At 48.1% G+C, this 15734-nt stretch overlaps 1 protein-coding gene across 1 annotated transcript; it reads right to left on the minus strand.

Moving 5' to 3' along the window:
* Positions 1 to 1536: 1536 nt before the first annotated feature.
* Positions 1537 to 11445, minus strand: FITM2 (fat storage inducing transmembrane protein 2). Its single transcript, XM_084645905.1, has 2 exons — positions 10837 to 11445; positions 1537 to 5900 (listed from the first exon to the last, which is right to left on the minus strand). Exons 1-2 carry the CDS (start codon positions 11007 to 11009, stop codon positions 5285 to 5287), a joined length of 789 nt encoding a protein of 262 aa, XP_084502031.1. The 5' UTR covers positions 11010 to 11445; the 3' UTR covers positions 1537 to 5284.
* Between the last annotated feature and the right edge of the window lie 4289 nt (positions 11446 to 15734).

The raw sequence follows: 15734 nt of genomic DNA on the forward strand, positions 1-15734 counted from the left end.
GTCCACCAGGAGACACTAGGTTTACCAATGAGTACAGGGATCAGCCTAACAGAACACACAGCTGTGCAGGGATGCTGGAACAATTTGTATAGCATGGATGCTGAGAGCCACTAAACCAAACTGTAAACCCTGTATATTATGGAAACCACTTTAAGCTAGGGGTGCGGTAGCACCCCCAGCACCTGTAGTTCCCGGACCTATGCAGCTGTGTGACCACGATAGGGGCCATCTGCAAGTGACATTCACCCTTTCTGCCAGGAACCCAGTGCATTTGTGGTTCAGCTCTGCACAGCGCAGAACAGACCCATGGAATATCAGTACATTTCCATCACATGCTAGCCCTGGGGTATTTTAGTCCAACTTTACAATTGCTACCCCAGCTGTTCATAAGGAGGACTGTCATCATAGTTCAGAGCTGCAGAGGCTTTTCACAAATGCTAACAAACTTCCACCCGATAGGCTGACAAAATGCTTTAAGAATATGAACAGAAAAAACAACCACCCTTTTTTAATAAATGGAGCTCTAAGAGGTCAGGAGAAGCTATAAAAAGAGGAAGAGGCGTGTGAGTGAACAGAGACTGACTAGGTAACTGATGGCAAAGAACTGAAAAAAAAGATGACCTCAGACAAGGTACAGGAACACCATCACCTGCTGCTGCACAGTCAGAAGCCACATATTTCACTGAAAACGCTCACACCCAACTGGTTTTTAACAGGAATGGCCTCGGTTTTTCAGAAAAGTTGGATGCACCCAATTTGCCCATAAAAATGCACCCAGGGTCACAATCTGGCATCACCATGAATTGTAATGCAGACGAATTACACCCGAGGTACGATTCTGTTATCACAGCCTCACTCCAGAAATAGAGGTGGACTCAAAATGTTCGGCAGTTTGAGAGGGGAGGTGTCCTAACTGCACTACTCTTACACAGACATCACTAAAAGGTTTTACGGTTGTGGTATCAATAAATGGTCAAATCAAAAGTAGGGGGTAAACCCCAGTGTGCGAGGTCAGAGAGCAAAGCTTAATTTACGGGCAGAAATGAGACTTAGGGGAAAAAAGAGAAAGCATCGAAACCCAGGCAGTTTCAGTTTTGTTTAAAACCTGACCTTTCACCCTATTCTTATGAAAGACCTAAACTCTCCTCTGCCCCATGCTGGGATTCTGTTCCTACCCATTAGGATATAAATAGATAAAACATGTTATAGGAAATGGTAATATGAAGTTAAATTAATCCCAAATCTTTTTAAAACTTCCTACTTTGCTATTCCTCTTGTCCCTCCGTTCCTTAACAGGCAGGCCCTTGGCTAGGTGAAAGCTCTGAGATCTGAAATGCCAAAAAATCCGAAGTTATTTCTTTTAATGGTGTCATTATATAGAACACCCAAAAATAAGCCACAACCTTAAATATACAGAGCTAGGAATAAGCAAAAAGCTACTTTTAAAAATGTATTTTGTTTACTTTTTTTGTGTATTGTAGTGGGATGATGACGAAAAAAATTCTCTAAATTTCAAAGACACCGGGGACACAATACTGAATGTAGGCAAGAGACTTTAATTCAGGAAGTCAAACAAGGCTGTTATGAGTTATAATTTCATGATTACAATTGCTTCATATCACCATCCACTGCAAGATTTGAATATTGTCCTCTCAAATACTTTTTCCAGTTTTTAGTTTTTAAAACTCATGCAAATTCCAGATGTATTTCCAGCAAGTTCAAAGAAAAGATCTGTCCACTTGGCAACAATCCACACCAAATCCAGCTGTTTAGAGTGGAGTTTTCTTCTCTGCTGCAAATTTACCCTTGATGTGGAGGGACTGGATTTTCATTCCAGTGGTAAATATAAGCTACCCGCCCTCCCTCTCCCAAATAAAGAGAAAAAAATACACATGGAGAGAAGATTTCCTGCCGTTGAATTCCACAGACAGCTATTAGATTAACATTGAAAACGAAAAGGACGAGATCATCTGCCTGTGGTAGGATCAAAAGGCACAAAAGAAAAGTTCCAATGTCTGAACGCAGCAAGCGAACTCTAAACGTGTGGCCTCTGTACTGAGGCTGGACACCTACCCCCGAGATTTTCAAACACATTAGGAACGAAATCCAGGCCACACAGTGGGAGTTTTGCCATTGACTTCAATGGGGCAAAGTTTTCACTCTAGGAGCACAAAGCGCAGGTGTATTACTAAGATAGTTTGCTCAGATGGGTATTTATATATACAATTACACAATCAGTCTGCACAGTGGACACACGTTAGAACACTCGTTTTGCTCATACATTTTCGTGCCTCATATTTTCGAAAATTTGGGCCCTACTGATGTGTCCAAATACCATAGGAATTCTCAATGACAAACTTAAAAGTCTCATCCTGCAATACTTACTCACCAGAGTAGTCTTTACTCATGCAAGTAGTCCCATTAACTACATGGGCACAAGTAGCAGCAGCAGGCCCTTAATTTATCTTTAGAGGCTCCTGAAATTGAACCTCAACCATACAACCCCTTGTAAGTCCTCTAGGTAAATTTGATCAGTTACATTTGTCTAACATACTAGCATTGAGGTTACAGTAAAGTTTCAAGCATTTTCATATTCTATGCTATTAATTTTAATAATCATAATAAACAGTTACTATGACACACTGGTTAAGTGAATGGAAGTATTTGTAAACATATTGCACAAAAACAGTGTTTTCCAGAGGGGAAGCTAATTTTAACTTAAGCTTTAAAAGCCTGTCAGTTTAACTGCATAGTTTTTAATAATACTGGGGTTCTACTCAGGCCTTATCTACATGGGAATGTGGCACCGGCATAATTTAAACAGATACAGTAAAACTGATATAACCCGTGTGTGGCCTCTCATGTCACTATAAAGGAGTATAAATATCAGTTCAGGAAAGAGTGGGATCTTGGGGTGTCTGCGCCGAGGAGTCTGGGCTTTTAGCAGTTTTGTTTAAATCTACTGGGAACAGGTTTAAGCTAAACCAAAATAAGAGTGTCCGCATATAGTTAAACTAATGTGAAACCCTAACAGTTTAAATGCTGATTTAAATTAAACTGATGAAACTTTCTCATGTAGACAAGGTGTCCAATAAAGCAGCTGAAAGGTGGTTTGACACAATGGATCCGACTACAGTTCGAACTGGAGCTGTAATTTCCAGTTTGAAGAGATTATCTCAGATTGCCATGTAGCCGTGGCAGCATGTTGAGCGAGCCACCTGAGTATGTTCTTAGAGAGGCCTGGACAGCATCGTACTCGGGGTGGCTGCCACCTCCTGCCACCATGCCTACACTTTTTAGTGTGATAACTTGAACAGAGCTAGTGCAGGTACGTCTCCTTGAGCTGAACATTACACCTCTGGCTCAAAGCGTAGACATACCCAAAGAACAACCCAAAACACAAAGCTGTATTTTTCATCTACTCACAGGAATCTCATGAGACAGCCTGATCCTGAGATCTGCTTTGTGCCTTCTGGGAGCTCCCGAGGACCCTCAACCATCACTTGATTCAATGGGAACAGAGGGAAGTCAGCATTTCAAAGGATCAGGCCCCAAATGAGAAATTAACCTGTTTGTATTTGCAGGACGGTCTCCCTCTCTGGCTAGGAAAGAAGTGTTAAGGTGGCAACATGAGCATATTAAGATCAGGGTATGGAACCCCTTGTCCTAAAGGCAGCAAAACACAACTCAAAATCAAGTGATGTAGAAAATTAGGTCCATCACTGTGCTACTAGAACTAGCTACAGTTTAGAAGACATACAGATGAGCTACCAAAAGCTTTTGATAGCCTGCTGGACTCACTAGTACTGTTGTGAAACTGATTTTGGTTTGTCTACTCATGACATGAATAAGGCTTTTGTAAAACAGATAAAATTTTTAAACTAAAAATTATGCTAAATGTCCATCTCACATGAAGGACAGAACATAGACATCCCAATTTGTACATAATAGGGTTTTACTGGCTACCACTTTTTGCCACAACTTAGTATGCAGTTAAAATAGCTTATTGATGCCAACAAAAAGATAAGAATAAGTATTTCTTTAAACATATTGCTACAGTACCCTTGGCAGAAATGCTATATTACATACAACCCCTAACAAACAGAATGATTCAAGATATAATGGGTCCAGCCAATGCACTTGTTACATGAGGCCAGAAATCCGCTGGGCGTCCGTCTGAAAGGAACACATCAAACAGAGCTTTTTTATTGCAAATACAAAATTTGCAACTTATAACATCTGAAAAAAAAAATCTTTTAAATCATTAACATTTTTGTACAAGCCAATTAACAGAGAACTGGGAGGAGTCATCTTATTATTACATTTTAACAAAACATACCATCTTGCTATTTTTACAATTAGTGTTAAGAATAAAGGGGCAAATCGAATTTTTTATCATCATCTGAAGCAATAAAATTTATTTTTTAGGAATTTCATTTCCAAAGATCGAGAGGAGGAGTCAATTTAAAGCTGTGACCTAACATTAGGCTCTGGGTCGCAAAAAGCAAAGTCTCTCTTCTTGCTGCTGAATATACAGATGGCCAATTAAAATTTATGGGAAGTGAAAGTATTTAACAGTCTGAGAATGTGAGGTGCTCCAGTTTCACAACCCAGCTACATTCTGCTTTAATAAGTGCATTTTGATTGCCAATTAAAAGTCTGCTGCAATAGTTAGCACCATTACACTGCCCCAGGCACATTTGTAAAGATCACAACTAGAGTATTCAAAAAGTCAGAATTAAAACCGAGCACAAGGTTTGGACCATGTGAAATATTTTATCTTAAAAAAAGATGATGGGGATGGGGAAGAGAATGATGAATTTCAGATCAGTGAAAGGTGTTGGGTTGATAGCCCTAAAGACTGAAGATCTCTGCCAATTCTGGATCCTCTGTTTATCAACAGAACAGGTAGAGAGAGCATAGGTAGTAGCAGTGCAGGCTTTCTTTACAGCACCTCGCCAATGGGCCTCAAGCTTGCCCCAGCAGGACCCCCAGAAAGGGAGAAGAGAATTCAGTCTCCAGGCTGGATCCAACCCTTGGCCTCTTTGCTCAGATTTCAGTTAGGTAGCCAATTACACCCAATCACGGTAGGCAGTTCTGTGATATCAACATTTTCTCACCAGGAACTAGACCATAGCCACAAGCCAGGCATCAGACTGTAAAGACTATTGGCCTTTCTTCCCATCCCCTTAAATATGCTCTTTAAAAAAAAAATAAAAAAAAATGGAGCATTGGACAAACTCATATTCCTGTACTTAAAACAAAATCTGAATTACAGAAATTTTTATCTGCTACAATTAGGCTTCTTTGAACTCAAGCTAGCGTTTTGGGGAGGAAGTCCAGGAGAAAAGGATTTCAAGTACCAGAACCTGTATGTTCCATACCAGGCTGACAGACCCACTAGGGTGCCGAACAATTTTTGGGAGAAGTCATGGAAATATACAGCAGTGCAAAAAAACATCCAGACCCAGATCAGGGTCAGAAAGCTCAAGGCAACGAACAGGGCATTGACCACTGCATGTAATCTTGGGCTCCGGTCAGTGTTCAGGACGTGCAGCACAGCCATCTCCTCCACAATCATCAGGGCACAGTATGTTAGGAGGAAGGAGTGCCCTGAGATGTCGAAGCCATTCCAGAAGCCACCACCCTGGCGGCATTGCCACTTGCTGGGGTGCTCCTGGAACAGCACATCAAGTGCTGGCGATTTGTAGCAGTTGCCAGTGAAATCCTCTATGCGCAAGAAGAGACTAGTGCAGACGTACCAAACCACAGTGCCCACCAGCAAGGTGCCGAGACGCCGCAGCACCCCCAGGACATTTCGGCTGAGATAGTAGTTGGTGATAGCAATGAAGGGTAGCAGCAGCCAGAACGTCCAGGCCCAGGCCAATTTGACAAAATAGCTGCCAGGGAGAAGCCAAAGGAAACATATAAATATATTAACCTCCGAGACAGCAAGGAAGGGGTAGGGATTAGGGGTGTACATAGAAGAGGTTTCTAAATTACATCACTCACAACTGTTTACCTTGGTTACTTACACAGCACCCAACACCACAGCATCTAATCTAGAAACCTGGAGAACAGGGGGTCCTTAAGCTTTCAAGTGACCGCCAAATAGATTGTCTTGCGGACACATCCCTCCCTCTTCATGAGTGTCTGGAGTATCTGGTCTCCCCTGCCCTCCAATCCACAATGGATTTACATCCCCATAGCAACTACAATTGGTAACATGAAAAAGTAATATCAACATCATGGGAATGGGGGTGGGGAGATGTTGCACACTTTGCCGCTGCTGTAGGCTCTGCTCATTTGCATACACCAGAGGCTCTTTGCATCCTTCCATTCTCCCCTACAAGTTCCCTCTCAACTCCAGGGATTCTCTGCAACCTCCCACGCTCATGTCGGGGCTTCTCTGTGCCTCCCGCTCCTCACTTCCCCCCTGGGTTTGTGTGATTCCCCATTCCTCCCAAACCGAGAGCTCTGTTTACTCCCCCTTCCCCTCATCCCAGGGGCTGCCCACTATCATTATTTCACTTCTTTCTGTCTGGAGAAAAATCATTCAGGGTGTCAACACATTATATAAACAGAGATGAGACAGGATATTGTTATCCTGGAAGGTATTAATTGTTGCCATAAACCAGTTCTTTGATCTACTGACAATTGCAGAGGTACTTGAAAATACGGCAGGGGCTTCAAGTGTCCTCCAATTTTCCAGCATTCAAAAGTTATTGCATTATACCAGAGGTCTCAAACACGCAGCTCGTGGGCCGCATGTTATTTTCTGCGACCCACCAGCTCCCCATGGACCCCCCACAACGTTTACCTAAAGTGGCTCCAGCCTGGTGCGCACCGGGGGCAGGGCAGGCTCCCTCCCTGCCTGCCCTGCCCCGGCACCGCTCTGGGAAGCGGCCAGGACCTGGTGGGTGCAAAGGGGTCTGTGTGTTGCCCTGGCCGCTCCTCTAGGTACCTCCCCGGAAGCTCCCATTGGCCACGGTTCCCAGTTCTCGACCAATGGGAACTTCGAGGGAGGTACCTGAAGGCGCGGCCAGGGCAACCACAGACCCCTGTGCCCCTCCCCCAGGTCCTGGTCGCCTCCCGGAACAGTGCGGGGGCGGGGCAGGGCAGGCAGGCAGCCTGTCCTGCCCCCAGTGTGCACTGGGCCGGACCCGCCCCCCGAACCCCTCCTGCAGCCGAACCCCCTGCCCTAAGCCCCGTGCCGCACCCACACCCCTCCTGCACCCAAACCCCTGCCCTGAGTCCCCTGCACCCCTCCTGCATCCCCGAGGGCACGGAGGAGGCAGAGTTGGGGTGGGGGTTTCAGGGAAGGGGTGGGAAGAGGCGGGGCAGGGGTGGGGCCTCATGAAAGGGGTGGAGTGGGGGCAGGGCCAGGACAGCAGGTCGGGGGGTGGTCAGTGGTGCGGCCCTTGGGCCAATGTACTAGTCCTCATGTGGCCCTCATGGTCATTTGAGTTTGAGACCCCTGTATTATACAGTATAACCAGACATATGCCATCAAACTGAGCGTAAGACCTTACAAGCTTGGCCAAATATTTAATGTGTTTTAGGAGCCAGAAGAAAGAAAGAGTCAGCACCATCTGATCTAATCGCTCTTAGATCCTGTCCCCAAGTCTCCCTGCCAATTTCTGGGGCTTTACAACTGCTATAGACCACCGGACCAGGGGGATGAGGTAGATGAGGCTTTCTTCCGGCAGCTCACGGAAGCTACTAGATCGCATGCCCTGATTCTCATGGGTGACTTTAATTTTCCTGATATCTGCTGGGAGAGCAATACGGCGGTGCATAGACAATCCAGGAAGTTTTTGGAAAGCGTAGGGGACAATTTCCTGGCGCAAGTGCTAGAGGAGCCAACTGGGGGGGGGCGCTTTTCTTGACCTGCTACTCACAAACCGGGTAGAATTAGTGGGGGAAGCAAAAGTGGATGGGAATCTGGGAGGCAGTGACCATGAGTTGGTTGAGTTCAGGATCCTGACGCAGGGAAGAAAGGTAAGCAGCAGGATACGGACCCTGGACTTCAGAAAAGCAGACTTCGACTCCCTCAGGGAACGGATGGCCAGGATCCCCTGGGGGACTAACTTGAAGGGGAAAGGAGTCCAGGAGAGCTGGCTGTATTTCAAGGAATCCCTGTTGAGGTTACAGGGACAAACAATCCCGATGAGTCGAAAGAATAGTAAATATGGCAGGCGACCAGCTTGGCTTAATGGTGAAATCCTAGCGGATCTTAAACATAAAAAAGAAGCTTACAAGAAGTGTAAGGTTGGACATATGACCAGGGAAGAGTATAAAAATATTGCTCGGGCATGTAGGAATGATATCAGGAGGGCCAAATCGCATCTGGAGCTGCAGCTAGCCAGAGATGTTAAGAGTAACAAGAAGGGTTTCTTCAGGTATGTTGGCAACAAGAAGAAAGCCAAGGAAAGTGTGGGCCCCTTAATGAATGAGGGAGGCAACCTAGTGACAGAGGATGTGGAAAAAGCTAATGTACTCAATGCTTTTTTTGCCTCTGTTTTCACTAACAAGGTCAGCTCCCAGACTGCTGCGCTGGGCATCACAAAATGGGGAAGAGATGGCCAGCCCTCTGTGGAGATAGAGGTGGTTAGGGACTATTTAGAAAAGCTGGACGTGCACAAGTCCATGGGGCCGGACGAGTTGCATCCGAGAGTGCTGAAGGAATTGGCGGCTGTGACTGCAGAGCCATTGGCCATTATCTTTGAAAACTCGTGGCGAACCGGGGAAGTCCCGGATGACTGGAAAAAGGCTAATGTAGTGCCAATCTTTAAAAAAGGGAAGAAGGAGGATCCTGGGAACTACAGGCCAGTCAGCCTCACCTCAGTCCCTGGAAAAATCATGGAGCAGGTCCTCAAAGAATCAATCCTGAAGCACTTGCATGAGAGGAAAGTGATCAGGAACAGCCAGCATGGATTCACCAAGGGAAGGTCATGCCTGACTAATCTAATCGCCTTTTATGATGAGATTACTGGTTCTGTGGATGAAGGGAAAGCAGTGGATGTATTGTTTCTTGACTTTAGCAAAGCTTTTGACACCGTCTCCCACAGTATTCTTGTCAGCAAGTTAAGGAAGTATGGGCTGGATGAATGCACTATAAGGTGGGTAGAAAGCTGGCTAGATTGTCGGGCTCAACGGGTAGTGATCAATGGCTCCATGTCTAGTTGGCAGCCGGTATCAAGTGGAGTGCCCCAAGGGTCGGTCCTGGGGCCGGTTTTGTTCAATATCTTCATAAATGATCTGGAGGATGGTGTGGATTGCACTCTCAGCAAATTTGCGGATGATACTAAACTGGGAGGAGTGGTAGATACGCTGGAGGGGAGGGATAGGATACAGAAGGACCTAGACAAATTGGAGGATTGGGCCAAAAGAAATCTGATGAGGTTCAATAAGGATAAGTGCAGGGTCCTGCACTTAGGATGGAAGAACCCAATGCACAGCTACAGACTAGGGACCGAATGGCTAGGCAGCAGTTCTGCGGAAAAGGACCTAGGGCTGACAGTGGACGAGAAGCTGGATATGAGTCAGCAGTGTGCCCTTGTTGCCAAGAAGACCAATGGCATTTTGGGATGTATAAGTAGGGGGATAGCGAGCAGATCGAGGGACGTGATCGTTCCCCTCTATTCGACATTGGTGAGGCCTCATCTGGAGAACTGTGTCCAGTTTTGGGCCCCACACTACAAGAAGGATGTGGATAAATTGGAGAGAGTCCAGCGAAGGGCAACAAAAATGATCAGGGGTCTGGAACACATGACTTATGAGGAGAGGCTGAGGGAGCTGGGATTGTTTAGCCTGCAGAAGAGAAGAATGAGGGGGGATTTGATAGCTGCTTTCAACTACCTGAAAGGGGGTTCCAAAGAGGATGGCTCTAGACTGTTCTCAATGGTAGCAGATGACAGAACGAGGAGTAATGGTCTCAAGTTGCAGTGGGGGAGGTTTAGATTGGATATTAGGAAAAACTTTTTCACTAAGAGGGTGGTGAAACACTGGAATGCGTTACCTAGGGAGGTGGTAGAATCTCCTTCCTTAGAGGTTTTTAAGGTCAGGCTTGACAAAGCCCTGGCTGGGATGATTTAACTGGGAATTGGTCCTGCTTCGAGCAGGGGGTTGGACTAGATGACCTTCTGGGGTCCCTTCCAACCCTGATATTCTATGATTCTATGATTCATTTTTCGATTTAGTGAGCTTTAGCTCACAAAAGCTCATGCTCAAATAAATTGGTTAGTCTCTCAGGTGCCACAAGTCCTCCTTTTCTTTTTGCGAATACAGACTAACACGGCTGCTACTCTGAAACCTGTTTCTGAGTAGAAGATCCAAATAGACAAAACTGATTTACCACACAGAGGAAAGACTAACAGAGCAGCAAAATGACTGCACACAAAAGGCTGCCAGATGCACAGTGTAAAACTAATCTCTCATCTCTGTCTTTCGCAGGAACCTCAGGGATCACAGGAACACGAGCCAGCACAGCACAGGCAGGCTGGTGCAGGACTGTCAGGTCCACAGGCCCCTTGAATGCTGCTGCTCACAGACGGAAGGTGCCAGCCGGCCACCTGCATAGGGCTCCCCTGCCCCTCCGTGTCCTACAAGCAACCAGGCCCAGCCGCAGGAGCGTGGCATGGGTGTCCTGACTCTCTAGGATCCTTCCGCAGCCCTGCATGGAGGGAGGGACGTGCGCCCGGCTGGTGCTGGATCAGGGCTCAAACAGCCCCAGCCCCCCCGAGCCATACACCACCCAGCAGGGTCACTCACCCCCCCCAGCACGGTCCTCCTCGACCACCCCCGCCCCCCCAGGTCCCGCCCCCGCCCCCTCACATGTTGAGCAGGTTGCGCTTGCTGCTCAGGTAGGAGTCGGGCAGCGGCGCCAGCGCCTTCAGGAGGGAGCCGCCCAGCATGAGGCCCAGCAGGCCCCAGGGCAGCCACAGCCGCATCGAGCTCCGCACCAGGACGGCGCGCAGCGGCCGGGCGCAGCGATCCAGCGGCTCCATCCCGGGTGCGGTCGCGCCCAAAGTCACTCCGGCCGGACGAGACGATCACGCTGCCCCGGCGGCGCCTGCCTGCCGGCCTCTCCCGGCCGCCGTACTGCGTCACCCCACGTGCGTGCGTCACGACGCACCGCTCCCACGGGAGTCCAAGGGCAGCGGCGCCCTCTAGCGGCCGCCGAGGGCCAGGCCCGGCTGGCCCGGGGGAAGCGCCGGTCGCCGCGGACTGCTTGTTCGGGGTCGCGTTTGTGTCTCGTGAGACTGGGCAACTTTGCCAGGCGGGTCTGCTCGGGGCCCGCGCGTGCGCCCCCAGCAGGGCCCGGGCGAGTCTCGGGGGTTGCTCCCGCCCCCGGACCGGCTCCCATCGGTAGGCCTCAGGGCGAACAGGCCGGGCTCTGGCGGGCGGCTGGCTGCGGCTCCCTGTCCGGCGGGCGGGGCCGCGCGTCCCGTCCGTCAGGCCCAGGGAGGCGCCGTTATCTTCGTCGCAGGACAGACTGGGCTGCCGGAGGCGGCTGCCAGAGCCAAGCGGTGACAGGGCCCCACCCGGCCCGGCCCCCCTGCTGCTCCGCCACCCGCCAGGGGAGCCCGGCCCAGCCCCCCGGGCGCCTTCCCGAGTCTCCCCGGCAGCGCCCTCCGCTGGTGGGGGCGAGCAAGTCCCTGCAAGGCCTGGGGCAAAGGCTCTGGGCAGCCCCGCAGGCAGAGCGGAGCGGTAGCACCTGCCTCGGGAACGGGGCTGTTCAAAGCCAGCGTGAGCCCTGCTCCCCCTTCGCTAGCACCGGCCCTGGCTCCTTTGCTGATATAATTCAATAAACTCGCAAAAAGAAAAGGAGGACTTGTGGCACCTTAGAGACTAACCAATTTATTAGAGCATAGTCTCTAAGCTGCCACAAGTCCTCCTTTTCTTTTTGCGAATACAGACTAACACGGCTGCTACTCTGAAACCTGTCAATAAACTCGGAGTTTTTTTCACAGCTTTCCACTAAGTGGCACCACATGCCTGAGGAAAGGAAGGAACTGGGCTACTCCTGCCAGCCATGGGATAGCACCAGATCCTGGGGGTTGGGGGGTGTTTGCATCAGTTTACCTGCTTCATTTCTGCTTATCCCTCTGAAATGCTCCGTGTGGCCTCAAGTGACTAGACCCCTCGGCCCACATCCCCAAAGAGATTTAGACACCACTGCCCTGCTCCGATCTGGTGCCATCTAACTCCCCGGGCCAGGGCCTAAACTCACTTGCCACCTATTTCTGCTCTAAAAGTTCTTTACCCACCTAAATTTCTGCCTTTTGTTATTCCCACTGCTGCCTTACTCCAGATACTGTAGTCCCTCTGCTCTCCCACCTCCCAGGTGGGTTGCCTAACCACCATGCTATGGAGTCATTCTTACTGGCCCCAAAAACAGCCTCAATAGGGGAGATTCAGGGACACCCACTCGGAACATCCCATAGCCCAGTGGGTAGGGCACTCTCAGGAGAGGTGGGAGTCTGTTCAAATCTTTTTTCCCCATCAGGCTGAGTGGGGAATTGAGTCTGGGTCTCCAGCATCCCAGGTGAGTGTGCTAACCTCTGGGCTAAAAGTTACAGGGGTAGTAGTACCACATCACCACCTTCTCTTCTAGCCATTTTGTTTCAAATTAGGCAGGTGCCTAACTCAGTCCCAAGAACCATCTTAAGCGCCTAAGGTGCCTTACTCCAGGAAGGTGGTCCTGGTTATGGATCACAAACAAAAGGGTACCTGCCTTCAGCCTGTACGTAGGTGCCTACCTCTGCGAGAGGGGTGGGGCTTAGGATACACCCTCGGGTTGGCATCTCCTACTGGCTAACTTAGGCAGCTCTCCATGCAGGCTTTTGGGGATCCCATTTTTAGGTGCCTCTCTCTCCTGCACTGCATATGGAGCCTATGTGCCTATTGTTATTGTAGGACCCAGGACACCATTGTGCTAGGTGCTGTACAAACAGAGCAGAAAGACAGACTGTAAGATCTTTGGGACAGGGACTAAGTACATGCTTATGAATCTCAAGTTCTCGGGAGGGTATTTTTGGCTGAGAAGTGCTTGATAGGTCCCTTTCAGGGTCCATCAATGCTACTCTTCTTTGGGACACACAAAGTACTGTAGAGCAACAAGGCACCATGTTCCCCCATGCTAGTGGCTAAATAGTTTTTTGTTTTTTAATTCTGCCAGACACCAGTGGCTCCTGGCGCTGGAGACCAGGTTTGGGTAATGAAGCGGGGTCTGTCACAGTGGTTTGGGGAGTATGGCTTGCTACAAGGTAACCGCACAGAAAGCCTCTTCTCCCTTCCTTTGTCCAAGTAATTTATAACTCTTAGCTACAGACCCATATAGAGGTTTGTCCTACTGCTGAGAACTGTATGGCAGAACCTCTTTTGGTAAACACATCAGCTGCTACAGCTGAGTAAATCTCTGGACACCCCCCCTCAAATTTAAGGAATTGCTCTGCCAAGTACAATCATATTATGTGGCTGTCAGAGGCCCCACTCTGAGGAGAGCGTTCCCAGTGTCAGACGAGAACCATTTGTCAACGGGTTGAACAATTCCTCTGTCTCCTTGGAAACCGCCTTAGATACGCAAAAGGTTAATTGGAAAAAGAAAAAACAGCACACCCAACCCAAACATCCATGTGTTTGTCTCTGTCTGCCTTTCCATCCAATATTAAAGTGATTGATTGTTTTACACTGGGGAACACACAGCTTTTGTGTGAGCTGACCAGATGTAGGGGAGTTCAGGACTGACTCTTACTGAAACAATTAAGGAGAGTCCACAGTCTGAGAATCAGAGAATTCAGGTACCCTGTAGGAATTTGTATCATATTATTGATTGTCCTGTGTTGATCAGGAGGCCCACACCAACCCTGTTAAAGCGGATGAAGGACTCCTATGGAGACAGTTCTGTAAGCTGCCACAGAAACCTCTCACCTGCTATATTAAGACTGGTAAATAGGATATGGTAGAAATGGCTGCAATAGCTACTCCTGCAATAGAAAAAGATACACTTCAGCTGGTGAAGGGTATGGTCGCAAACTGGAGATTTACAAAGAAAGAATAAAAAGCTAATTATATCTTGATGGACTATATAATGACGGGGGGACATGATAAGAATCCACAGATATCTGAAAAGTATATGCAAACCTCAAAGCTGTAGAAGAACTGTAGAAAGTAGCTAAAGAGGCAGCTGGTCTGATTGATTGAGTAGGCCTTTTTCCATTTCTAATTTATCTGATTTAAAGAAGGCCCAGAGATGAAGCTGGCTGGGTCCAACTGAGGAAATACGAATCATTCCCAGATCTTTCATCATCATCCAAATTAATATGAACCTTTCTTGATATTCCTACACTGGAAAAAGTGACAGATAATAATATGCATCACTGTCCAGATGTTTGGAAAAATCCTCCATTGTGTATACAAATGCCAAGAAATGGAGCAGAATGGTATTGCACACCTGGGAATTTCAGCTTTGAATCCAGCCTCATTTAGAAAAATGAATTGCTCCATAGATTGTTACTGTCTCACTAGTTAGCAGACCTATGTGAGGCTTTAATAATGAACCAGAAACTGGGCACAAAATTCACCTGCTCTGGGGTTTTATTACAGACCCAAAGCTTACCTGACTTTTACTAAGCTTCATGAATCTTTCAGTGTACCTGGGTCAAGTTTCAAGCAAGAACATGTGAATCAGGTTTTGAATAAACCCCAGGAACTTTTGTGGTTTTGAATGGAAACCAGATAAAACTTGATGGTTTTGACTGAGGTTTGAGGTTTTGGGTTCAAATTCAGAACTCAGAGGGAAGGGTGGTGAACTTAACATAGGCCAGAAACTTTACAAAGTTTTTATAGCCCCCTGTCATGCCTCTCACCTCCAGATCACTTCCCTGAGTCTGGGTGTGGTGTTGCAGGGCTATTTTCAGTCTGGTGCCCTCCTGTAGTCATTCTGGTGTCACAACATCTTTATACGTAGCCTAGCCCTCCAGCCAGGTCACTGCCCAATCTGTTCCTCTTCCAGGTTAACAGAAAAGTCCCAGATAGGAAATCCCAAAGTCTGAGGGCTTCTGAGCTCAGTCCTCAACCTGCATCTGGGGCCCACAATACTTGACCTCTTCTCTTTCTGATGCCCTTATCATTCCCCAGATCAAGAGGGAAGGGAACCTAGGCCCCCCCCCTCTACTTTGGGTTCCAGCTCCAGGACTTGTTTAGGTAGCCAAGGACTGTTCCTTCAATCCCTCTGCCATTTTTCCTGGGCTGCTCCTATCTTTTACTTGTCAACATCTTTCCCCACATCTCCGGATTCTAATATCCCTAATTGGGATCTCTGGTTCCTCACCACTGTCTCTACCCCCTCAAGGTTACTCCCAGCAGCTGGGAGATGACAAGTAACTCCTAGCTCTTTAGCTTAGATGAGCCAATCCTACCCTCACCTGAGTAGAAGGTCCCTGTCAGCCCTCTGTCTGGAGCTTGGGTTCTCTCCCAGGCCTCTTTGCCTTAGGTTAATCACTCCTACCTTCCCTTAAGCAGGGATTACCTCCCCAGCCCTTTTCCTGGAGCTGTGATTGTGACTTAAATTCCCAGTTTTCTTTAGCTGAACACCCTTACCAATTAGCCTTCCACTCTGGGGCATTCTGCAGAGTAGCCTTCTGTCAGGGACTGCCTGCTCTGAAGGCGGAGGCAGCCTTTATGCTGCTCCCAAGGTCCCAACTCCTTCCCAGTTGTTTGGGTGAGAG

This window comes from Lepidochelys olivacea, assembly GCF_965140295.1.
Source record: "Lepidochelys olivacea isolate rLepOli2 genome assembly, chromosome: 13".
Taxonomy (NCBI): domain Eukaryota; kingdom Metazoa; phylum Chordata; order Testudines; family Cheloniidae; genus Lepidochelys; species Lepidochelys olivacea.

Coding starts and splice junctions, on each gene's coding strand:
- FITM2 (XM_084645905.1), bottom strand. CDS start 11,009: ATGGAGCCGCTGGATCGCTGCGCCCGGCCGCTGCGCGCCGTCCTGGTG. Junction 5,901..10,836: donor AAGCGCAACCTGCTCAACAT/GTGAGGGGGCGG, acceptor TCTCCCTGGCAG/CTATTTTGTCAAATTGGCCT.